We start from the raw sequence: 26,748 nt of genomic DNA, 5'->3' as shown, positions 1-26,748 counted from the left end.
CTACTTACTGAAACTGTAGAAGTTCTTTGGGATAAAGAATAATGTATCTTAATTTGTATTTTTTTTCCAGCATGTTGTATATTGGCAGCCTGTCCTTGACAATCTCTATGTCATTACGTTACAAATCTAATACCGATTCTGAAATTACCTGAATAATTTGCTTAAGATCAAGCCTTTAAAAATTTAGTTGAAAATTAGGTATTCAAAAAAAAATGCAACCCTGAAATCTTTTTCCTAGGTATACATCTAAATAAAAGGTTACATTATTTCTACCTTAAAATTTCCATCTACTTAGAAACAGACCTTTCTGTGCTTCGGATTGCCACAGGCTTGATGAAATTCATGAAGGTGATGAAATCTGGAGCTTAGCTCACACTTAAAACTGATTTGAACATTCCATTTATATCCCCAGAGCACTCTACCCACTAGGTATATCAGAGGAGGACATCAGCAACTGTACTATTCATATAATGTAAACCTGTGGAATTTGCCTTGATTAAGACAAAGTTGCATTAGGCTGTCCAAGGAACCCTCCTGGAAGCATCTAAAGAAAAGCTGCATCCATCAATCCAGCTGATAACATATACGCAATGTGTAAATATGTATATAGCTGATAGACATTATGTGATATTTTAATTTCATTAGTAAACAAGGAAAACAAACAAACAAACAAAAAATATCCATTGGATTCTTTTGTTTGCTTAAAGAATAAAAGTTTGCTCCTGCAAACACTAGCTAGAAATAAATGGCAGTATGTGTGTTGTCCTTTATGTATCAGACACCTAAGTAAGTGAAAAGTAACAAAGAAAAATTCAGAAAACATTGAATAGGATAATACTTTATTGTGAAGATCTTTGCACTTTTTTAACTGGCAGTAACCACTGAATTTAATAGACTTCTTCAGGGCACCTAGTGCATAATACAGCTTTTTCCTATTAAAAACTATAACAGCTGAAAAGTTTGATTTGTTTTCCTGTTTGAAATGTAACACATATTTAAGCAGAAGTTAAGCAGTATCATCTAGCACTGTAAACTACCTCATGTGCAACTGAACTGAAGGCAAAGTAAACAGCTCAAACTCTTCAAAGAAATCCAAACCATTTGTGAAATTGGTAACAATATAATGACTAAATTGATAATCAGCTTCATAAAACTGAAAATGAACACAATCGGTATTACCTTACCTGGGTAACCTTCTCTGTTACATTGTGCGTTCGATCTTTCACTTTAGGTGCAATAATTGCTTTCTCCGAAGAAGGAGGAGATGAAGATTTTTTTTCACTTTTGATATCTGAAAAATTCAGGGTGAGTTGAGGAATTTTGTTGATTGTACTGTATTTGTTGAGATTTGAATCCGATGTGGATCCCAACAAACTTGACTTGATATGGTTAAAAGGCCCTGAAAAATCAGAACACATATTTAGTATTTGACAAATGCAGATAAGTTATCATTAATATTTATGTGGGATATGTTAGAAGTGTACTTAAAAACTATTTTTTACTATGCTATTTTTTAATAGTAAAAATTATTGTGACTTTAATTCTACTGCTAATGAGAATCAAATTCATTGGTGGATATAAATATGAAATTTCCTTTGCTTAAAGCCTCCAATATTTTCTATAAAGTCAGTGGATTGCAAAGTACATAACAGGACTGTCCTTAGTTGTTTTAATGTTACCAGGTATGCCCCATTATAATTCTGGCTGAGTATAAATACTATATTCTCATTTTGTTTACAAAAGCTCAAATAGGGCACACAATTATATAAGTGTCTCATCTGAGCAAAGGCTCTGTTATCACATCTGTACTGTTGCTCATGCTGCCAGGACAGTTAGCTCAAAAATGCCTTTTGGTAAACTGTAAAACTAAGTAGACCCCTGTTCTAGTCTTGTTGATCCATCAGCTCCATATAAATACTAACCTATGTCTAACACTGCCCTTATAATTTTGAAGTATCACAAACTCACAAAATATATTGGTTTAATTGTTATGAACAAAAAATATTGAAAATAATAGCAACACACATACGTAGCATATTAATAGAGTATTTAATATACACTTAAACATCTTGCACTACTTTAATGAGACATGATAAACGAAAAATATGGAGTGCACATACTTCATGAGGTACATATCCGTTATAATTATTCTTTTCAATATTGGACAGAGTTATTTGTACAACAAGTAAGCAATATAATTGAACAGTACACTTATTTTGTACTTTCATCATACAGTTGGTACAGAAAACAAAAATATATTAAGGAAAGTTTCTTTTTGAGAAAAATACTGGAAAAGGGAACTGTACGTATATTTAGACAATGACAATTAGTTCCAGTTAGAGATTTAAGAAAAACTCCTGGTCTTTCTGTCAGTTACACTGTCTAAAATTTGGGATTGAAGGTTTTTTCTCAGATCCACATGAGAGTCTTACTGTATCATAAATCTATAATGGGCAAGAACATAATGTTTCTTCTTCTTCTTCTTCTTTTTTTTTTTTTTTTTTTTTTTTCATAAGTAGCCAATGGGACAGAATTAGGCTATGGGGTAATTTTGAGTCAACAGAGGAATAGCTGGATTGTATTTGCAGTGTGTGAAAGACTACCATCCAAAGCAACCAGCTGCCTGAATCTAGCTGTAGGGAAATCCAGGCAGTGCTGCATTCTGTACCTTGACTGCCAGAGATTTTACCTGGGACTCAGAGCCCAAAGACTGTTTTGTGAAGGTCAGTACCTATGCTTTATCTTTTCAGTGACCAAGAAGGCCTCTTTTTTTTTTTTTCTTTTTTGTTTGTCTGACAAATTCTTCAGGTGAGGGCTGGGCTTCTCTTGCACCTGGCTGAGAATGCCTGCTGAGGAAGCTTTCATTTGCTTTCTTAGTTTAAAAGAATTCATGCACGTGGTTTCTACCTCCTAAATTCATGCTAATTATAGGGTAATCTGGGCCAGAGAAAAAAAATCGTTTGCTACAGCAATTCAAATTGTGCCACTGTGCAGAAAGGTTTTCAAGATTCCAAGAGGAGAGCCCAATGCCCCAGGTCAACAGTTAAGGTGCTCCCCTTGGGAGAGTTCAATCCATTGTTTCTGCTCTCACAATTCTTTCTGTATCTTGTCTAATGATCATTTGATGTAACATAAACAAAATCTATGGGTGAGTGTTCTAACCACTAAACTACAAGAGTCAGTCTTTCTTTTCATTCTTAGACCAATGAACCTAGTGTAGAACAGCTTCACAAGAAAAAGCTAGAAAGGTTTCACTGCCTTTCTCCCATAAGGAATGCAAGAAAGCCTGGTACTGATGACACTACTAAGGACATGGAATATTTTAGCCCAGGTAGGACCTGAATCCATCTTTCCACCAACTACTTTTTTCTATTAAAAAGTGGTCTTCAAAATAAAGCAGTCACAGTCACCTCAGAAATTAGCAGAGGGGCTGCTGTGTGATAGGCAGGGCTTGACTGCATTTCTTCAACTCTACTTCGCTACACAATAGTGGCAATTAATCTTTTTTGAATATTGAATTGGCTTAAACATTAGTGGGGTATCAAGTTGGCCAATATGGCAATTGGACAAGATTCTTGATTCCTAGAGAACCTTAGATAAAAAGGAAACTAAGAGAATTAGGAGCATCTACAGTTAGATAGCAGATAAGATTTTTTAAAAAATTATTATTATTTTATTATTATTATTATTTATTTTTGATGGTAACTTTAAAGATGCTTACATTGCATTGAAGTTTTGCTTTCTGGGATTTAAATCTTTCATTGCTTCTTTTCCAAATGGAATTATTCTCTCCTTCTCTACCAAATATCCATTCCCTAGCATTTAATATCATATTTAAGTTAATTGCACATGAAAATATAACTTTTTCAAAAACAAACAAACAAAAAAGAAAAACAAACAAAAAACCCCACCTTCTTTCTTTTGCTTTAAAAAGTGGTGAAAGATATATGTACCTCATTGGTAATGGTAATTAATTAAAAGACATAACTAGCTTAAGTACCGACCATGATGCCAGCAATTGAGCTGCTACTTGACAGCTAGTGGACTTTTCCTATATTCTCATAGCAGGAAGCAGAAAAAGAGGGCCATAATAAATCACAATTGACACTAATTGGCATTCTGATTGACACTTTCAGTGGAGCAGCCAAGAACAGAATAAGCAGAGAGAATGACAGGCTTCTGCCTACAAAGGAGATTCTTTAAAGTAAAGTCTGAGCTCCCCATTTTTATGTTAGGATTCCATTGTTCCTGCTTACACAATGTACTAGGAAATGATTTCACTCTCCTGAGCTGTCAATCCATCATCTTTCACTAGCAGTAAATATAAAAGCTGTTTTACAGTGCAGTGACTGCATTTTTTTCCCCAAGATTTTGCCAACATACATGTGAAGTAAATGCAATGATTTTGTAGTCCATGACTTGCTCTACAGAATCTGGCTCATGCAGTGCATGCAGTTTAGAAAGATGACTTTACCAAGTACACACACTTTTTCCATCATGCATGAAATCACAAATCAGTTTTCAGACATAGCTAAAATATCACAATTAAATTGAACACATTTTTTTTTCTAGAAATGGAGGAAGTTACTAAAGAATTATATTCAAAATGCTTTTAAAAGATGTATCAGTGCTGGTGAAATAGAAACAATTTTGTAACTGCACTAAAAATTATTTAAACATGAAATTGGGAATGAAATTCATGCATGCACATTTTAATACTACAGGAAGCTTGAAACCATACCCCCTGCCATCCAGGAACGTGAAACTAGTTTTAAGGAGACAAAAGAGGAATAAGTGAAGATACTTCCACAAGGCTCCTAATTACCAATTATTTTGAGATAGTTAACTGAAAAGTAACCACCTTATAACAATAGATTGTTTATTACTAGCCCAGCCCAACTTTACATCCTTTCACAGGTAAAACTCCTGGTTGCTTCTACAGAAGTTTTTCCTGCTTATAGACAACAACACTGAGTAAAACAACTTGCTCTATATCCCTCCCTTTATTTTTGAATTAACAGATACTTAAATTCAGTAACTGTTTAACTATGCCTTCACTTTTTCCAGGGATTGGTAGTTAGTACTTTGAGACAATAGTTAAGGGAATAACTGCATGTTCAACATACATAATTTCACTAATGCACCTAGCCCTTGACAGGCCAATATGAGAATGTTGCATTTGAACATTTCATAGAGCAGGCAAAGTAACATGCCAAAAAGTGTGGCTGTTGAAACACTGGAATGTATAGTCTAGATGTATACTTTACCTTTGACATTGCGACCATTGTCTGGTTTTCAGCATAATAAAAGTGAAGGAAAAGAGAGAATAAAAGACAACTAAAATCTACATCAGAAAAAAAAAAAAAGCAGAAAATATTGCTTCAAAATATGTGTGGTTGGAATTAAAATAGTTTTGCACCTCCTTGATTATTTTAAGTAAAGTTTTAGTCAAGATGAAATCACTCTGGCAATTGAGAAATAACCTTTAAAACTGCTTGGAGTTGAACAGCAGGTGCTGCAAAAAATGCATAGAATTGGCTCTAGCTTACTTGCCATAACAGCTGAATGCTCAAATATTTTTTCCACAAGTCCAGCACTGGGCTGGAAGTCAAAATAGCCAACCCACTGAGCAATAACTTTGTACATGTAATTTAGTGAGATTGAGGCACCCTCGGCTGTGGGTAGCCTAGGCCGGCTGCATGGGCTGAGGGGTGAGCGGGCTGCCTTGCACAGGCCCTGTGCCTGCCCAGGTCTCACAGCAGGAATTAGGCTTCCCAGAAATTGTTTTACCATGGCAGAAAGGTGAACAACACCTTTTCTGAGTAAGTACTGAGGAAACACTGAGGAGAAAGATGTATCTTAAAACTTTCTTCAGTGCTTAGGTGCCTTTTCATGGGGTAACAGTGACAAAGCTATCTTCATGAGGTAGACCTGTGAGCTGCTTTGCACAAGCACACACAGCACTGAATCCTCGCCTGAGATCAAACCCCTTTAGAGAGGAAGCAATGCACCTTTTATCAAAATTATTAAAAGAAGCTGTATGTGTCTGTAGGTAGACACCACCTCAAGGACATACATGACCCACAGGCTGCCCTCCCTTCGTGTAGCTCACCCTGCCTGGCTGCAGCGGCTTGCTGGGTGCGAGAGGGTCTAGGGGCTGGCAGGAGAGTGGGGCCAGGCCCAGGGTACTGCCATGCCCCCGTGTGCTGCTGGCCGACATGACCAGCTTTTCCGCCTTCACAAGTCAGTGGGCCTCAAGCTGACATTCACGCACGGTTGGCCCCCTCTGAGAGGCAGCCCCTGCGGCCTCACCTTGCTCTAGCCCTGTCTGTCCTGTCCATGCTGAGAGCCTGCTCAAGAGAAAGGCTGCAGCCTTCTCCCGTGAAGGGAATTGCAGGTGATGTGCTGTGTGTGTGTGACACCGTGTGGCACCTGCTGCCTCTCTGGCTTCCCTCAGCTTCCCGAGGTCCAGGCAGTGTGGGACACGGAGCCAGGCTCAGTGGGGGTGTGGGACACTGCTTTTCTCCTGTCAGCCTGATGCCTGTGCCAGGAGTCCACAGCAGCAGTGCAGGTTATGTAGGCTGAGTTAGGCTCAAAACCACCATTTTTTCAGAAGGCTGCAGAGGTGTCACTGACCCTTTCTGAAGACAGTAAAATTCCTGAAGTGCACGGCCTGAAAAATCTGGATTGATGGTGTTTCAGATGACAAGAGCTTGGCCAGAGTTCAGGCAGAGGGTGGAAGCCCTGCTGCTTTTACTGTCAAATAGGTAAATTTAAGATGAGTACATTGAAATTAATTTAAAATCCTAAAGTGTAATTTTCAATGTAATACCTTTCAGTGTATAATTACCGCTAGGCAACATTGGGTCCTTTAATTAGGGCTTTACCTTCTTTAGTACAGTATCTACAGCTTCTGCTCAGAATCTGAGTCCAGAGAAGAGGATTTAGGCTGAATCTTGGTTGCCTAACTTACACAGATAATTTTGTAGTAACAATAGGGGTTTATGGCGTACTATTCACTAAGGCATATAGGGCTTTACTTGCCAGCTAAATTTAAACATATTTTCAGCATAAGGTGCCAAATTCTAATATGGGTTGAAGCAGATGGCATCAAAGATGGTTAATAATTCTAGTGCAATTCTGAGAACAATCCCCTCTTCTGCTGCACTTTTTAAAAACGTGTACGTATGACCTAAAGTGAGGGACAGATTCTCTACTATTTTGTAGTCTATGCAATGTGAAATCAGAGTGACATTGTTTTATCTGTTGACATTGTAAATTATAACATCATGTAAGAGGCCATAGGAATTCAAATGAATTGTTTACTTCTCACAATAAAATTTCTTGTATTCACTGAAATGGAGCTAGAAATTTTTGCTTCTCCTTTCAGCCAATATTAAATTATATGGCAATTTCTGCATGTGCTTTGTATCATCATGACCAAAGAAACTTAATAATCAAACTTATTTTTACACATTTTCTTAGTATAATTAACAACCAGCTGGGAAATGCTTTAATCAGAATAAGTTCTGAAAATAGAAACTGACAAAATAGATATCTTTAAATGAGTTTTATTTGAAAGGTTGGTTTATATATCTGGGGAAGTTAAAACCAAGATGAAGTATATGTAATGTTCCAAAAGATAAGCCTGAACTTTGGAGACTTTTGGCTCCAGATCCTTATCTTGAAATATTGGCTTCAATGTGAACATGACATATAGCAAAGTGGCATGGTTTGGAATGGATTTAATTGAATTTTTAGGTTCATTTGAGCTGAAAAAATCAGAGTCCAAAAGAAACAAAAAATGAGAAAAGAAGCATTTCTGAATTATATTTAATACAGGAAGAGTTTAAGAAATAATCAATTCTGTTGTGGTACGAGTCAATCTAGGTGGTAGAGGAGCATTCAGATGTATATTTTGGGAGATGTACAGAAGCAGTGACCTCTTCCTGCAGACCTTCCAAAAGGCAGGAGAACTTAAATGACTTTTACAGTTGGGTTTAATAAATAGAAGAAGAAAACAGTAATCACTGAAAATAAAACTCAATTTCTTGCTATTTTATGAATCTGTACAGTCTTCCATGACATGTTTCTGAATTCTTAAAAATATTCCATATACATTGCTTGTCATCTAGCTTGAGTAAATTACGCAATTTAATTCATTAGACCATCAGTAGCTCTAATAGCATTGTATATGTGGCACTTTTCTGGGAAAGCCAGTTTCAAAGGTGCTTCTCCATTCACCACAAGGCTTCCAAACCTCTGTTTGGTAAGCTGTTTTCCAAGTTTCTCAAACTCTCTGTCTCCAACATGAAGAAATATGGACCATGCTTCATTATGCTTTGCATAATTAGGTTGCAAGAATATACTAGCACAAAGAGAAAATGACACTTACATCAGTTTTACACTGTATAGTTCACTAAGTATTTCACCAAGCATTGCACCAAGTATTTTACTGGAGTTGCTGAGAAGATATTTCTCCAGTGGGAGAAAAAAAGTATATCTCAGTGTTGAGTTTGTGAATATACAATGAGCACACCACAGGTTTAAGAAAAATAAACTTATCAAGTTCTGAGGTAGGATTTCATACAATTAAAGATATTCTAATTTACGTGAGTAAAGGGCCAGAACGTGCATGCAATTTAGCTTTATCATCTGATTTGTTTTCCCAAATACTAATATTAGCTTTACAGATGTTGGATCCAGTTTGGCTATATCACTGTATGGAAGGTAGATGGTACTCTAAGAGCAACCCCATGATTTCATTGGTCTGCTTAGACATGAAAAACAGTATTAAGAGTAAAGAAGGCCTAGCATATTTGGGCCCTGAATATTTTCAGTTTGACTTTTAATATGTACAGATGTTTATATTTAATTTTGCTTACAAAGTTATCATAATTACTATGAAAAATTGTAATAATCCTTTTCTTAGGGAATCACAGAATACTGACTGATTTTTCTACCGTACCTTCACTTGCATGACGGTCCCTAAAAATGTTCTTGGGATGGACGTTAAAGCCTTCTATGTCATGTACTGAAGATGCTCTCCGTATGCTACAAATGCTTTCCTTTGATCTGGAATGGGTTAGTGGATTGCTTGTCTGTATCGTGTCAGGGTAAAGTCTGTCCCATTGCTGTTTAGGCGATGAATGGTCAAGAGGTCCTGATATATTAACCAAAGGTGAACATTTAGTGGGTTGAATCAGTGCTTTTGTGTCATCCACTTCTGAAGGACTACAACTTTCTTTTGTAGGTGATTTAAAGTGCTTCATAGCCACTGAGTCATCACTGTGCTTGGATGAGTCGATTATCACTGCATCAGGGTCCTCCTGTGGTAAGGATTGCTTTCTGTATGTTAAAAGTCTCAATCCAGGTAACCGGAATCCAAAAAGTTTGCCTATGTGTAAATACATATAGAAAAGAAAAGATGAGCATTAGTTTCTTGTCATGAAAATCTGCTTTTTCACACACAGTCAGAGTGCGTAATGACAGCTATAAATAATAGATCTATTCCTAATAAAGTTTTGCAATAGGATGTGTAACTGTGGAGGTTTGTTCAATTCCAGGTTTGTTAAACTCATTTTGTTAGAGGATTTCATATTTCAATTAAATCTAAAGTACTAAGCTCTGAATAAGGATAACAGCATTCATTCTACAGTCTGTTTTAAAAGAGAAGGTTATCTAATCTCATGGTCCTTTCCGACTTTCAGAAGAGAAACAAAATGCAGGAAAAACCAGCAACATAGCTCTCAACCCTCAGCTGCACCTATACAATACAAGCATCTTTCGTGAATTTGCATGGGTGTAGGCTTAGTTGGGTTGGTGTATTAAATGAAAAAGTAGGCTATTCTGAGTTCATGGAAAGTGCACAACTTTTTGTATTGGTAAGAAATAGCAGTAACTGAGAGGAAGTGTAAAATGCAAATAAAATAGCACAAATAAAGAAAACAGAGGGAGAAATGTAAAATTGACAGACCATTCCCTAAAAAAAGCAAACCCAGACAGCAAATATTTTAAAGTATTGTGTAATACAACTCAGGTGAAGGCATAGGCACTTCTGATGCACAGAAAACACAATAAGAGACTTAGAAGTGCTGAAGAAACAATAACAAAATAACAGAACTTAAATGGTCAGATGTCGCATAAATGGTTTGACTTAATCAATCTTCTTGTCACTTATCACTCTACAATGTGAGTGTTTTCTACAGTGAATTGATATCAAGATGATTTCTCAGAGGATGTCACAAATGTCTTGTTGTTCCCTCATTATGTTATTCAGTCAATTTTAATCACCAGTGTTTGAAGCTAGCTAATGTTCATTAATATTTAGCACTGAGATTTATCACTTCATATTGAAATGTTTTGAAATAGTCTTTTATTGATGCCTGTACACAACAGCTAAAGCAGAACAATTGATGACAGTAAATCATTTAACATTTTCAAATTAATGTCCTATGTATTTGGTATTGAATTTATTTCGAATTTTAAATGAATGCGAGTGCCCTGCTCTTAAAGGAAAAGCTGTGTAAAACCTAAGGTTACTATAGTATATGACACTGCAGGTCCATCTTGTAGGACCTCTGATATTATAGGATATGTCTGTAAATCTCATATCATACTCATATCATACTCATATCATATTCTCATTAATTTTAAGACATCAACAAACTCTCATATTTGAAAATGTATTTAACAGTAAAGAACAGTAAAGACTGATAACATCTCAATATTGAGAAATCTGGCCATTTATTCTGACCCCTTTTTTCCTGTGTTAAAATGTGATTCCATGTAACAATCTTCCTTTTATTTGCTTGATAATTTCAGTCAGGGATCTTCTGAAAAAGCTTGTTGTATTCCAAATGTTTAGTACTGAATCTATTACTCTAATACATAAACTAACACAATACAGTATACATCGAATTCACAGAAAGCACCTAAAAGTGCCAATTTTCAATCCACACATTGATATTCAGTAGAGTGCACCCTGTGAGTATGCATATTTCTTCTGACTTACTAAGTATTCTTGAACAGACAGTTGAAATCAGTGAAGTACATACAAAATAATTTCATTATTTTAAATGTACATAGAATTGAGTTGTGAAGTACTTTATAAATCAATTCTGCGAGCATATTGAATCAAAGGTGAGACAAATAGGATAAACCATTTTTTATCAATTACGTTAATCTTCTTAAAGATACCATTCATAAGATTTTCTGGCGTTAGACACTGTTAAAGGCTTTTTGCTGGCACTCTGTTTTAGTTATATTCATGGTGGTGCAGATGGTCTTTTCTGCTTCACCAAGTTAATATGACCATGTTATACTGCATTACTGATTCAGCTGTCTAACTGCAGTTGAGCTGGAAAGAATACTCAGTGAGAATTTTGCTTCTTGATAAGATTCTTGGGCATGAAATAGAAAACTGAAACGGGTAACTTTTAGCTACTCTTCTATAAACACTAATAAATGCTCTAAAAATTAACATCCCTAGTTCCTGCTTGTTTACTTGAATATTCTGTAGGGGGGAGCAGTATTGCTGTTATTCTTCAGGTTATAGATAATGGACTCATTGATGTGTTGAACATTCAGTGCTCTCCTATGGTTCTGCTGCTAAAGCTGTCAGGAGGCCCATTCAGAATTTATCTAATTTACATCACATTTCCTTGCTTAGCTCAGTAATAATACAATTTGGTGTGGAGCAAAATTCATGGCCCCAGGCTTGATGTCCCAGTACAGACCAAAAGGCTTTCCTGGCATACTGTGTATAGATTAAAATATTTTGTTTGAAAGTGGACAACACCTGAACTCTGTAGGTATGATGTCAGAGCGTATTTATCTTAGCTTATAAGAGAAAAAGGTTTTTGAGATGTAAATTCTTCTGTATTATTGAAGTTGCAAACTAGTTTGCCAAGTTCTTCTTAATGCTGAGTAAGAGATTTGTATAATTGTGGCTTGCTAAAAGCAACTGAAGAAAGCTGTTGAGTCTGAGTCACAGTTCCAGGCTTCCACCTTCTCTTTTCAAACCTTGCTTCACTAAATAAGTAATTTGCAACTGACTTAATCTGCTGGTTGTACTTATTCTCTGTGCCAGCCCAGCTAACCCTCAGACTTTCTAAATAGTAGAGCTTGGTCAAAAATACTTTTCCGATAAGAAAGGATGCTTCTAAACTGTTGGCAGATGTAGTTATCTCCAAAGCCAAATAGCAAATTCAAATAGACTGTTCTTGCCTTCTGAAAGACTTTTGTATTCTATCTCATATTTTGGGAGCTCAGAGGGGAAGATGTTTAGAATTCATGGAACCTACAATATTTAAGCTTCTTCAGCATTTTCAAAGTATAAAAATTTTTGTAGTCATAGTCTGTCATCGCTTGATTTCTCTGCCAGGAATTGGAAGTCTTTAGAGAGATAGGAAACTTCTTATTCTTAGAAAATACAAATAATCTATAACATCAGACCTAAAGAATGGCACTGAATGAAAATATCTTGAAAATATTTGTTTCCATGTTAGAAAGATGAGATGAACTCGATATATTAAACAAGTGCTTGTGTCTCCTCTTATATTTTGGGCTAGCTGGAATACAGGCTTTCTACTTCAACTGTATTTTTGAAAAGGTGTATTTTTATTGTTCTCAAGATTAAAACAAAAGCTTAATCTTCAAAATTGCTTTGGTTTTAAAATGTTTGTTATTTTATATTAAAGAATTAGAAGTGAAATGAAGGTTTCAAATTGATAAAAAATAAAATGTTTTGATAGTTAAGTGAAAAAAAAAAGTGTAGGAAAAAGCTGTCCTTATATGCAAAAGCGAGGCTATTGATTTTTTTAAGTGTTGAAATCAGAAATGTTAACATTAATGAAAAATTGAACTTTTTAAACACTAAATACCATAATATAGATTTTTGTGGTAGGAAAAAATAAAAAAAAAAAAAAGAAAAGAAAGAAACTTGGTCCAAAAAGATTTTATTACCAGCTCCGATTATGGATGCAAACTCCCTGTCCCATGAATAGAAATTTCATTCTGAAAATGGTGTATTCCAGCAAAAAACATATCTGAAAAAGAATATCTTTCATAAACCAGTACACATGCAAGGCAAATTATTCTATTTGTTCTCTGCAGGCATTTTGTTACCAGTAAGGAAAATATTTGGCCTGAATATTGCCTTGCTGCAGTGATGGTACTTAAAGTTCTGGTGATGGAAACTAGACACAGTAGTTAAGTCAAAGAAACACCTGCAAGTGAGAGATCTTTACTTTTGCTATCATTTCTGCAGTGGTTTTAAGGTTACTGGTAGATGCTAGGTGCTGCTACAAAGTCTGTTTAGCCCATGTAAATGCACGTAGAATTTCCATTTTCCTCCCCTGAGCATTGCAGAAGAGTAGCCCCAGATAGCAGCTGGGAGGACATGATGATGCCTCAAAGAGGGGTTAAACTAGATTTTGTAGTATTTCTAGTATTATTATTACTTTCTTGCTGATGCAGAGAGGTAGAAAAGTTGGTTTCAGGTAAGTCAGCGAAAGGGAAAATAAGTGGCACCATAGCTAGATTTCGTCTATTAGGTTCTCAGCTTTCTCTGGATTTACACTTTCCAAAATCAAATCAAAGGAGCTCAAATGCAGAAAAAGTTTGCACAAGATAAATTAAGTTGTAGAAACTGTCAGAACTGTTTTCTGGTGTGATGTACAGCTTGTCCAAGGCTGAAGAGCCAAACTAAACTCTGAGCTGCCCATGTTCAGGAATAACCTGCGACCTGTGGTACAGTGTTGAAAAAATCAAGTCTGGGATAGTTTTATCATATTAGATGACTGCTTTGGCTATAATATGGAAAAAATGATATTCTTTCAGTATACAAGTCTAAAGAATACAACCCGCATACCTGCAAAGATCAGCCTATTTCAAACAGAGAGAGATTTCCTTGACTAGAGCAGGTGAGGTAGGTTGGACAATCCTGAAGAGCGTGGGTTAATTCAACAATACTTATATTCTGAAACTACCGCAAACAATTATGAGCAAAATTACTTTCACAAAAGGAGCTCTAGTCAGCTCTTAGTTGAATGATTTTGTGATAGTTGTATGCCAACAATCAAGGAAGTTTCAGGATATAGGTTATCAGAAATACAGACAGGCAGTTATTGAATTTCAGCTCAAAGACTTGGAAATATCATCTAATAACTCATGCAACAGACTTAAGGAAATAACTGCTTTTGAGAAGTGGAATCCCTAAACACTGGATGTCTAAAATAGCAAATAGCAGCAGATACATGAATGTACTTTATGCAAACACAAAGGCATGTGATGCTGCCTTATTTTCAGTAAGGGCTCAGCAGGCCTTAGGACAGAGAATTACAGAAAGGAGAATTACAGAAAGAGTCAATTATTGTAGTTTTTTTTTTTTTTTTTTTTTTTTATTTTTCCTCCCCAGTTCTTTTCCCCCAAATGTAGAGGAGCATACATAACTGGATCATTTTCTTACTCTGCTCATTAAATAATCTTCAGTCTCTTTCTTCTCAGGCAGGAAAAAGGAGGCATATCTAGTTATTAACTTTAGAAGCTTATATTTATAATTCTCAGGTACTGCAGACCCCCCCCTTTTTTTTTATATATATATATACTTTGGTATGGTCTACTTTAATTTTGGCATTTCAGTTATTATTCTTAAAGTTTTCTCCAAAATTGAAGGTTGCACTTGAGCTCTATCAGTATCAGCAACAGCAATCTTCACATTCCCTTGTAAGTGAGAAAGATATTTTATCTTTGTGATGGTGATATCATATTTTTGTTTTGAGGCTGTACTTCTTAAAACTAGTATTGAGAACGGCTAAGAGAATAATATGATTCCAGATCCTCCTGCTTACAAATAGACCAGTGAGATGGCCTATCAAAACATGGCTGATAAAGCTAAAAATGGGAAACGAATGAAGTTTCTGACCACACACAAGCAGATTTTATTCATCTCAATGTTAAGCTTATAGGTATAGGTGTTACAGAGGTTTTGTGAAAAAAGCCATATAAAAATAAAATTTTGGGCCTCTCAGAGATTTTACTTCTTGCATTTTTATTTCTTAGACATAGTTAAAAGTGGAAATGAAGAGAAAAGTAAATAACTATAAAGAAACAAAATAGCAAGCATCACACTAGCTATTGTATGCAAAGAATTAATTCAACTAGCACATTGTATTTTGCTGTCTTGCTGTGAGAATATGGTGGGTTTTGGTATCTGGAAGAAAGAATTCATTTCATGTATTAAATAAAGTTCTCAAAAAAGTCTCAACCCTTTATCACGTCAGTTACCAGACTTCGTAGAATAGATAATGTTTTTGTCTGAGACAGGAAGCCTGAAGAAGTTCTCTTGTTTTAACAGTGAATTTATATACCACTTCCAAATCCTACAACGTTTTTTGTCTCATACATTGAAAGTTCTTGTATTCAGAGTATAAAAAAAATTCAATCAGTGGTAATAAGCTGAAAAGTATCACTACATTTGAATTTTATATCTCATATAATTATACTAAATTTAATAGTTTAGCTGTTATATCCATAGTTTTGCAGAAATAAGTATTCAGAGAGTGGGAGCAAGAGCCACATTTTAACTTGCACTCTTGTAGAATTATGTAAAATGTAATGAGATCTTGAAGTAGTAGAAACAGAACAAAGCAATAAAAGGGCTTTAGTAGATAGAATTTTAGAAGATAGATTTACCTGAAGAAGAGCCACTCGAAAGGTTGTTACCATCTGAAATACAATTAAACTAGATTTACAAAAAGCTTTAGCTTTAAAAGAGACAGGTTCAAAAAGTAAACAGACTATTAAAATAAGAAGGTTGAATATCAAATTTCCACACATTTTACAAGCAAACTCAAGTATCTTGAATTCACATTCAATATAGGTAATCTGCAGAAGTAAAAGTACATTGCCTTTTTATTTGGAAAATTTAAGAACTACTCCATAAAGAAGTACTTGGATAATTACTCAGTTTTGTAATATAGATCATTATATATTTCCAATTACCAAGTTTTAAGGTTGGCTAATACAGACCAAAAACTAAAGTAGATGTATCCAAAGCAACGTGCTATTTCTCATGAAACAGAACATCTTCTAATTTCTTAGGGAGCATATCTTTGCTAGGAAATGCCTGTTTTGTTTAGAAGAAACTTACTAAAAAGTTGAATAATTTAAAATCTCCTTAGGGATAATAGGCTTTATTCACTGAATCTTGTTCAGAGTGTGACCTCAGAGAAGTTTCATATCCCTGGCAGGTCTCACTTATTTCATCTCTTAATGGGATGAACTCCTCTAACTACATGTCTCATGTCTCTGCCAATTGTTTTCAGGTCTTTGAAATGCCGAGCTTGCCTGTGTACTGTGCTCATTAATAGAGTCAAGTAATCACGATAGGATTCTATGCATGAGAAATAAGACATGACGTTTGTAAAGCACCTCAGTTTTATCTATAGATTTATTTTGTTTGCTTACCTAAAAATATCATCTCCTCCATGTTGAATCACTTCAATAACAGAACATATTCCTTATGGCTATATTCCATCTGACAGCTTCTCAAATTCATTTAAACCTTTTTTTTTTTTTTTTTCTATCTAGTAGTCCTTTTAGTCTAAGCTTGAGATATGCTGATAAAAGTTAATTTCTCTCTTCAAGATTAAACTATCTAATTCAATTTAACAAAGTGCCTAGATGTGTTAAGTTCTCTGTACTAATTCTTATTATGAATAATAGAGAAATATGTCTTAATTGAGTTATTCCATCAGAGAATGATACAAAACTGACTACCTTTATACTTTCTTGAGGGTATGTATTATAACTTGGGATGATTTTGCAAAATCATTATCCTGGCCTTCAAGTTATCTCACAGAACCCACCTGTTTTCAATGTCCTTGAAAAGAACAAACAAGAGATCTGCTAAAAATATAGGACTGGAAGAGTCCTCCTGGATCTAGTTTAAGCCAGGAATACTTTTCATGCTCACTTCTCATACTTATCTATTTAAATAGCAAAAGGAAAATTTGTAGGGTCTCTGCACAGTCTGTTTATTGTCAGTTTGTGTTCCTTTTCCTGTCATCCAGGCTGCACAAGTCACCTCCACTGAAGCTGTGTCATTCTCTCTGTTTGGTTTGTAATCTCTTTAAGCAGAGATTGCCTGCTTTTATTGAATGTTTGTGTAAGATACAGCGCAATAGGGCTGTGATCCTAGCTGGGAGAGGCTGTAATGCAAACAGCTAATTACAGGGACTAGAATACAGTGAGCCTTCCTTTCTAGTCTGAATCCCCAAAATAACCACTATGAAGAAAGAAAATTTAGCCACTGCACTTGTATTTCTCTGTCCGTAAAACAAGACTTAATACAGTTTATTTATCTTAACGGGCATTCTGTTAATTAGGTATTTGTGGAGTACTCTGAAGGTGAAAGTACCAAAGGTCCTTCTGTTCTTTACAGCTGATAGCTGTTTGGTTATATTCCTTTGCTAAGTGTTCCACACTGCCTCAGTTCACCTAACATTCCCTGTAATTTACCTTGGAGACAAATACACATATTGACATTGGGTTGTCAGAGTTATGCTGCTGGTTGGCTAGATAGAAACCTTTGTCCTCCTGGGCACAGTTTTTCTTGACTAGCCCTCACTTTTGATGAATTTGCTCCCATTGTTGTAGTTAAAATAAGACCCTAGACACATTTCTCATCACATTTTGGGCAAAGTCAGGGGGTTACTATTGCTTATACATGTCATGTTTGATGTGGTAAGTGCCTATGCATCAGACAGTATACAATATTTCATGACAATTTTGTTTTCCAAATATGTTTAGAAAAAATATATGCTTAACTCAATAAATTGCTATGCTTACTCATGCAGCAGTGTTCTGCATAGAGAAAAAATCTGTTTTTGAATTAATTCTTTTACTTAAAGAAAAGGGCCGATCTGAATTTCAGTTGTGCTTGTTTAATTTGTATTTTCAGTGACTGCAGTGAGCATCCTTCCTGACATGTATCTCTGTTGCTAGGACCAGAACAGAGACAAACTTTGTCAAGTTTAAGCACTGTTAAGGATCTCATTGTTTGGGAAGTTTTACTAATCACTACTAATAATGTTTTAAGCTGTTTTTAGAATGTTATTAACCTTTTCATTTTGTTTGGACTTTATCCAAAAAGTAGGCATTGACTGGATGTATTACAGATCCTCTCATTTGCATAAGCGGAAGAAACACAAGAAATTATTCCAGGGTGTGTTTAATAGGCTTATAGATTTTGAAGGGATAAAATGATAGGAATCCACAAATAACCATCCTTGGCAGAATGCAATTATTTGCTTAATCAAATAACTTTCTGGGCTTTCTCCCATGAGGTAATGAGCAATGTATTGGGGAACCAATATTTGCTTTTACGTTAGTACTTCAAACTAGTCAAAATGTTTGGAAGCTAATTTCACACAAGTTTTATTCATTTATCTTATCTGACTGTGGCTATTTTAACCTATGTATTAGAAGGAAGTTTTCTTTTAGAAAGGTCTGGAGTAAATGTTAGAAAAAATGCTTACAAGTCATTAGAAAAACTGTGCTCTAGGTGGGGCAGAGAACGAAAACAACTCAGAACTAGGGTTCTGAGAGTTTTTTCTCATCTTGTGCATGTGTGTACATTACAGTCCCACAAAGGGTCTACTCAGTAGAAAAATTACAGTTACATTCTTCATATTGAAGTCAGCCCTCAGATCTATGGCATGCTGTCAGTGGGAAATGGCTGGAGATTTTCTCTGTGTCCATTCTGTGTCATGATTGATTTTGATCTTTTGCAGTTACTAGACTAGCTTTACAGACACAAAGTATTCCCCAGCTGTGAAGAACAGAATCAAATGCCAGGAGCAAATATTAATTCATGCCACTGGCTCCTTAAATTTCTGTAAAAATTCATGATCATATTGATGGAGTATAAGAGCATGCCAGACTGGAATGTTTGACAGATTTGGGAATAAAATTGGACACTTAGATTCCCTTTCCTCAATGGATGATTTAAAAGCAACATTCATATGCAAAAGCTATCCTAGCTTAACACTTTATTGAAAAAATAGTTTAATGAAGTCTGTACAACACGCTTTACAGGAATTCTTATCTCATTTTGGGACTATTTTGGTTATCAACTCGTACTAGTAGACTTAAATGATAATGTAAGTGTTCACACAGGCTTTTTGCTAAACTGGTATAAAATCATATATCTTCTTGAATTAGTCCATTCTCGAATACCTACAGAAAGGACTGTTTTTCTTTTAAACAGTGAATCTAACAAGAACAGGTTCTCTTTTTCTAGAAATGTCTTGCTAAATATCCTACCTAATTATTTCAGTAGGAGTTGAAAATAACTTTGGCAAATGATTTGATTCATGAAAATTTATGACCAACAATTTTGGGATTCATTTCTTACCATTGTAGTGACAATCAGGCAAATGTTAGCTTATCAGTTGTGGCAGAGAACAGCCCATAAACACTAACTATTACAATATGAATAAAACCATTTTTTTAGGGCCTATGTAGCTCAAAATGTTGATTTTAATCTAATATGCTAAACAAATATACTGTCACCTAACAAGAAGGTATTTATGTCTTCAAGCATTTCACAAAAATAGTGAGGTGGGATAAAGTTATGAAGTGTCTCTCTGTTTGGTTACAGAAGTTAATTTCTGGAATTATAAAACGTTCACATGTTCTAAGAAAAAGAAAACAAAAAGCAAACAAACTCATTAAATTTGTGAAGTAAGAATCAATAGAATTCTCATATCTGCAAATGAGGCAAATATTAGAATAATTGGATGATGAATGGACATCGATAGCAGAAATCAGTTTCTGTGTCTCCCCTTAACTGCACATTGTGCAGAAACACCCTCACTGGAAAGAAGGATGTTGTTCAGTTACGCATTTAAGTGCTGACAGAATAAATTTCCTTACTGCTCCGATAGAGCATTAATTGGTTAGAAGTTTAAACAAAAAGATATGACTTTTTTTTTTTTTTTTTTTTTTTTTTTTTTTCCAGAAGGAAATGTATGAAGAAAAACTTCCTTTGTTTTATTAGTGAAATAGCATGCATTGAAAAGTAGAACTGTGGCAAAATGCAGAAGCAGCAAAACAGAACATTGAAAAATCAGTTGGCTGTGAATACTGGCATGCCAGGTTTCTTCAAAATTTAGCTATTTCATTATACAAACACTGGTCAGACTATCATTGAGAACTGATGATAAATTCTTGCAAGGAAGAATAAAGGGAATAAAAGGATCAGCTGAAAGGATTTTTTCTTTGCGGTTGTGAAACCAATATCTTCACTTTTCACATTAAAAAAAAAGCTATTCAGCTTTTTGCTGCATATGAGATAGGAGCTCTTGAGCACCAGAGTAGAAAGGATTCTATTTATACTAGATGTGGTCATCAAACTCCTGGCAATTTAGTGTACTTTTGAAAAAATAATCAATCATAATCTGCCAGGCCCAATGGTGAAGCAGAATTTAGCTCTGTTAGCCATCAGACTGGCACAAAACAAAAGATAGGATCCCAGTCCCAAATAATTTGTGAACATTGTTTAAAATATTTGTCAGTATTCAGCTGGTAAATTTTCAATTTTCTGCCCATCCAGGACTAAACACAGCTTCTGCGCTCAGTCTAGGAAATGTCAGCTGCCTTCCATTGGTCTTTAATTTGTTCACAGAACACTTTAACAAACTGCAATCCTTCTTTTCTGTGTACCAACCTTCAAAACCAAAATGAACTGTGTATATAGCATGAAATGCTTTTTCTTAGAATGTATCAGATTTCAGCAGGAGGAGCACTGTGATAAGTGGTCTTGTTCAAAATGGTTGGCTGCGGCTGGCAGGATAGATGCTTTTAGAAAAAGGAAAAGTTTTCAAAGTTGCACTTGATAAATTTGATGTCAACTCTTAATAAATCAATTACAGGAAGAATGGCAGCATGAAAGAATTATCTTATTTTCTAAGGTCAGGAAAATAACTGTGATTTTTTTGTTTCCCGTACACTTCTTAGTTCTTCTCTCCTGCAATCTGACTTAGTCATTTTTAGTGTCTCTTATGTTGAAAAGACACTCTAATATGAGAAAATTCAATCAACGAGCTCTGGAAAGAAATCTTTCATGATCTGTGTCCTTCTGGGTGGTAGATGCTAATGCAATCTGAAATCTTTTGTCTTTTGTCATTAGCTGTTGCTTATCTTGGTTGTTTGTCAGAGATGCATTGCACTTGTTATATGGCTGGTTCCTTTTCTATTTTTATTCTCTAAATTGGTTGTTGGATTTGAAGGGATTTTGTTTCCTTGGGGGGGGGGGGGGGGGGGGGGGGGGGGGGGGGGGCGGGGCGGGCGGGGGTGGGGGGGGCGGGGAGAACAGATCACCTGCTTTACCTGAAGTTGTATGTTCTAAGTAGAGTAAGATGAAATATGAACTTCATCCTAGAATCTGGTGGGAACACAACTGAATTGAAAAAAAAAAAAAAAAAGGAAAAGGAAAGAAAATAAAAGATGTTTTTACTAGGAAATTATCCACCTTTTTTGTGACTCCTTGTATTGCCTCATTGGTCTGTCTCTTGTATTTTCTATATTTCAAGGTTTTGTGTTTGTTTGTTTTAATTCAAATCTCCCATTGGCCTGTACTCATCTCCAGGTTTTTCTGGATAACTTGCACAGATTGGCCTCTTGAAAATCCTATCAGCCAAGAAGAATTTTTGGCTATGTAGCATATTGTGTCACCATTCTGCCCACATAACAGTCTGCTCTGAGACCACAACAACTAGGTGGAAGAGCAGCCATGTGCCTGCTCTAATTTATGGCAGCTTCTGGCATCTGGCTGAACCCACTAGCTGGAAAATGATTTGAGGCACCTTTTTTCCCTCCTTTTAAACCTTGAATTTTCTCAATTGTGTATTGCACTTGGAGCACCAACTATGCATTTTTAAAGAACTCAGCAAGGAAATTCCTTGTGCATGTCAGGCGTAACTACTGTAAAACAAGAGGACAAGAGGAGAATGTCTTGACTAAGTGTTTTTGTTTGTTTGTTTGTTTGTTTGTTTTCTTTTCCCAATTGGTATGTTGCATTATTTTTGTAAATAGTACCACATTATTTGTATTACAAAATTGTATTTAAAAGCAGAAGTGTTGAAAATGCACAAAATCATGGCAACCTGAAATAGAAACAGAATATGAGTGGGGTTTACTTAAAGTAAGTTTTATATACATATATATGTATATGTATATGCATATATATATATATATATATATTTTTTTTTTTTTTTCTGATGGAATTTGATTATTTCTTCTGGTACCCCCTAATTGTATTTTTACCATAAAATTACTGGAAAAATAAAATGTTTTCTTGAGATATGAAGAAAAAAACGACCATTTAAAAATAACAGAATACAGAAAGGAAGTATAAAAGATTTAAAATATGTATTATGAAGAATATTAAAAAAAGCCTTTCCTAAAAGCTTGTGATATTTCACAAACAATAATTATTGGCAGTCTGCTAGGTTGAAGCAGTAGTTACTTTTCATAGTTTTACATCTACTGCCACTGTAGAGTTAAACAGATGTAACTGGTAACTTTGGCCCATATGGATTGATTTGGTCAGAACTCTTTCTCCATAGTGAATGAAATTTATAGGCCATCACCATTAATTACAGAAGTATACCACAATCTTTTAAAAATGTGAATTATTCAGCAATATTTTGGGGAGGGGGAATTTATGTATTTTTTTTGACAGTCACAGAGCTTTGAATGAGATCTCGTGCATTTTGTCCAGAGGATACACTGCAGAAAGTCTAGATTATGAAGAATGGCAGACACCGCTTTAATTGAAAGGAACTTAGTAATGCTGTTATGCAGTGCTACAGCCCTGCTTCTCACAATCTCCTCAACATAACTGAACTAATAGCAGCATGTCATCACTTAAGGTAGTGCCTAGTGCTTACATTGGGAAAGTTTTCCCCTCAGTTCCTGCAGTGAAGATTGTTTTTGTCTCCTATCTAGAGAAAGCTGAAGTGTTGATTTGACTATCAGAAAATTTAGGTTCCAGGTCCCTTTATCATACTAACATTAAAGATTATTAGAGTGTGAAAAGGCATTTTCCAACTGTTGTATTTGCCAACCAGGCTCTGGGGAGAGCGTTAACAGTCACTGTTAGATCATGCTGTGCTTTACTAAGAGCTTAGACAAATGGGGATGCGTTCCGGGAATTTTGGAGTAAGAGCAGAGTATGTGAGTGGAGATGCAAAGCAGAGAAGATCATGTCCTGTTGCTGCACAGAGTGAAGGTCGGCAAAAAAAGTACACATTCCGCATATATATACAGAAAGCTAAACAGTCTAACTGCATAAGAAGAGGACTTTTGTTTTGTGGAAGGATTTCTGACTTTAACAATACTTACAAATGGAATGAAAACAAAAGCATTTCCTGTATATCCAAGGAAACCCACATCCTTCAAGCCAATCCAAATAATTCAATTTGATAAAATCAAGATGTTTAATTTTGCTTCAGCTATATATATATATATTACTTATATTTATAAATCAGAGAATCAAAGTTAATCAAACCTTCTGCAAACTTTTTTTTTTTTTTTTTTTTTTTTATAATTGGAAAGGAAAATAGAAATATTCCTTTTAAAATAGGTCAAGGTGAAATATTTTGTCTATATCATAATGCACTTCTGTGAAATGTTTTCCTTTTAATGAATTTTTATTTTCTAGCACTACACATAAGATCAATTTTGTTTGTACTACCAAAGATCTGATGGATTATCTTGCTAACTTTATAACAGGTTTGCTAAATTTTATTTCCTATTGTCTTGAATTCTATTTTAAATGAGTCAGGCAATGGTGACTGCATCTTTTTTTGTTTTGTTTTGTTTTGTTTTGTTTTTGGTATTGCTCAAGTTAATTATTCTCTATGCTAAGAGTATAGATAAGCAGAGAACTTTCAATGAGTAACTTACGATTTACAAGTTTGGATGGCAATATTGGGTTGCACTTCTCAGGAGATGCAACGTTCTCTTCATCTGTTACATACTCAAAATTAATAATAAACATCATTGCTACTCCCTCTTGATTTTTCACTGGAATTATGTGGGTGTTGCAGATGAAGGTAGATCCTGCAGATGGAGAAAAAAAAAAGAAAGAAAGAAATGTATAAATGAAAGGAAACTTAATTATTTTTCATTCCAGTAATTCTAGTTACACCAACAGATAGTGAAGAATATTTCTTTGAATTTAATGATTGAACACCAAACATAGTATTATTTAGTTTAAACAGGAGCATTTTCACAGAAAGAAATACATCTGTCAATAATTTATCAGATTATTACCTCTTCAAAAAACCTCGTATTTAAAATGTCAAAAGTAGCAATGCAAACACCATTCCAAACACAACCCTAGTGAAGAAAGCAGAACCCCATTCTTCTAAATGTCAAACATTCTTTGAGCTTTTGGTTCTCTTACAACAGGCTGAATCATTCATTAAATATTTATGGGTGTAAATATATCACTATTCTTATTTTAGCTCTCAGTCTTTTGGGGGCTGTATAATGTTGTTTAGGTTTGAGTTAACAATTATATTTGTTACCAACCTGATCCTACAGGGTTTTATATTCTATCACAAAAAAAAAAAAAGGTAATAATTTTCAATAATTTTTAGTAGTAATTGACTTAAGTGTTATATACAAGTTAGAGCATGATTTAAAAAGTACCCTCCTTTGATAAATATGGAGCATACCATGTACTGAAATGAACAGAAGGTGTAATTTCTTAACACCTCTAGTACTCAGGGTGTTCTTGTTCAAATGCCTAATTAAAGATTTAAAAAATGTTTTGTGTTAATTCTTCCAGTGTAACTTTTTATAGAAGTTTCATTTGACAAGGTCATTAGTTTTGATTCAATTCCTTCTTATACTAACAGAATATAGTGGTTCCAAAAATGTGATTGCTGTAAGCAATACGATAATGTGCTAAAAGCTTCATGCAAACACAACTGTGAGTGGTGTCTTTCTGTGATAAACGGGGACCTGTTTAATGTACATCATCTGCAATTTATCCATTCAAATGTGGTAATTGCTGAAACTTGACAGGCAGTGCAGTTTGACAAAAACAGATCCTGATCTAGGTTACACATAATTTATTATTTATTTATTTATTTATTTATTTATTTATTTATTTATTATTTTTTGATAGTGAAGAGAGATAACAAAGATTTATATGATTATAGCCGGGATTGGATTCTGGCTCCTCATATTTAATGTAACACTTGCTATAATGTGGAATGTATAGCAGTTTGAGCTGTGTATAAAATTGACATGCTGGCCTTTCAAGTTTTGCAGCTGTGCCTTCAATCCATTTAATAAAACAGTTAAGCTGTGGCACTTGCCACAGTTTCCATGGCAACAAGCTCAATGTCTTTAGTAAACAGAAAATAGGCAATTTAAGACCGTTCCTTCAGAGCTAAAAATAGAAGTGCTGCAGGCCAAGCATTGCAACATAGAGGGTCTGAAGAGAATTTCGAAATAATCTTTGTGTTTTCAGCTAATTGATAAAAATACATATTGAGTTTAAGCAGTCAAAACGATATTTATTTAATCACTTGGAATGAAAAGCTAACTTATGTTTAAAAAAAGAAAAAGAATTCATGATGTGGATTGTGCTTTGACTCACAGATTTATAGGTTGAGCAGATACCCCCCGACACAACAACCCTGACACAAACAAAGGGCTGGATGTGGGGATAGGCTGAGGAGTGCACGGATTTTAAGAACACTGAACTCCACTGGTTGAAATGTTGATTAATTTTTGCAAACAAGGATGAGACTAACCCACACACTTCTTTAAAAGCTTGCCTGCCTTTTGAAGGCAAGGATGTTTCAGCTTTTGAAATGCTTCCTGCAGTGCTAAGTAATGACAGTATCTCCCATTTATGTAGAACATTCTGCGCTCAAGCATTTACAAATTTCATTTGGAGTGGACGTAGGGATTTGCATCTCTGGACAGATACAGAAGCTGTTTAACAGCCCACAGGGTAAGAACATGACAAAAAGAGCACAGGGTTAAAATCACAGCTGTATGTAAAAACGTTTTGGGCACAAAGAATGGGAAGGGTGTATATCTGGTACAGTTCAGCATAGTTTCTTTGAATACCAATTGCACCAGCAGGCCAGTGAGTCCAATGTAGCTCATTAGGCTAAAGTTTTTCCAAGACACTTAGGCTTTTTAAGTGACATGGAATATTTATTTTGTGTGAATGATTGGAATTGGAATTCCACAACTTGGGCAAAATACAGTGCCTGTCATAGTGGCTGTTAGTTTTTGTCTGTAGTACTGAAGTGATTATCTCCTATACACTTATTAATGTCACTTGCTATTGAAATGGCAATAAGGGAATGTAAAATAACAAGGAAAACCTTAACGATTGAAATATAAGAGTTAGATATAGGGAAAGATTATTGCTTCGAGTAGTTGGATTTGATGACAATAAATATTAAGAAGTGGCCTGTTTATAAACAATCTTATTCTGCATTTACACTCTCCTTTCAATAATTCTGAATTACACTGACCATGTTTACTCTGTTTTGTCTCTATACTAAATTATTTCAAGGGTAGGAAAGGCTTCTGATAAGCAATAAAAATTATAATGAAATTTCTGAAATTTGCATTTCTCATCTACTGGCACAGGGCAAGTAGATAATATGATCAGAATAATGAATATTATACCTTTAATCAATA

General features: G+C 35.0%; 1 protein-coding gene across 7 annotated transcripts in view; it reads right to left on the bottom strand.

Annotated features, from left to right (window-relative positions):
- Positions 1–26,748, bottom strand: part of KCNH7 (potassium voltage-gated channel subfamily H member 7) — a 215,353-nt gene that overhangs the window by 67,493 nt on the left and 121,112 nt on the right. For 2 of the 7 annotated variants that reach the window (XM_035332400.1, XM_035332401.1), the window contains exons 3-8: positions 23,977–24,132; positions 15,697–15,729; positions 8,969–9,397; positions 5,268–5,288; positions 4,742–4,765; positions 1,185–1,399 (exon numbers count right to left, since the gene is read on the bottom strand). In XM_035332400.1, coding sequence (XP_035188291.1) covers positions 1,185–1,399; positions 4,742–4,765; positions 5,268–5,288; positions 8,969–9,397; positions 15,697–15,729; positions 23,977–24,132 — 878 coding nt within the window. The remainder of the gene's footprint in view (positions 1–1,184; positions 1,400–4,741; positions 4,766–5,267; positions 5,289–8,968; positions 9,398–15,696; positions 15,730–23,976; positions 24,133–26,748) is intronic. The other 5 variants (XM_035332403.1, XM_035332402.1, XM_035332405.1 and 2 more) reach the window with 5 other exon arrangements.

The sequence above is a fragment of the Oxyura jamaicensis genome, chromosome 7 (assembly GCF_011077185.1).
Source record: "Oxyura jamaicensis isolate SHBP4307 breed ruddy duck chromosome 7, BPBGC_Ojam_1.0, whole genome shotgun sequence".
Classification (NCBI taxonomy): Eukaryota; Metazoa; Chordata; class Aves; order Anseriformes; family Anatidae; genus Oxyura; species Oxyura jamaicensis.
This window is presented reverse-complemented; position numbering and strand designations above follow the sequence as displayed.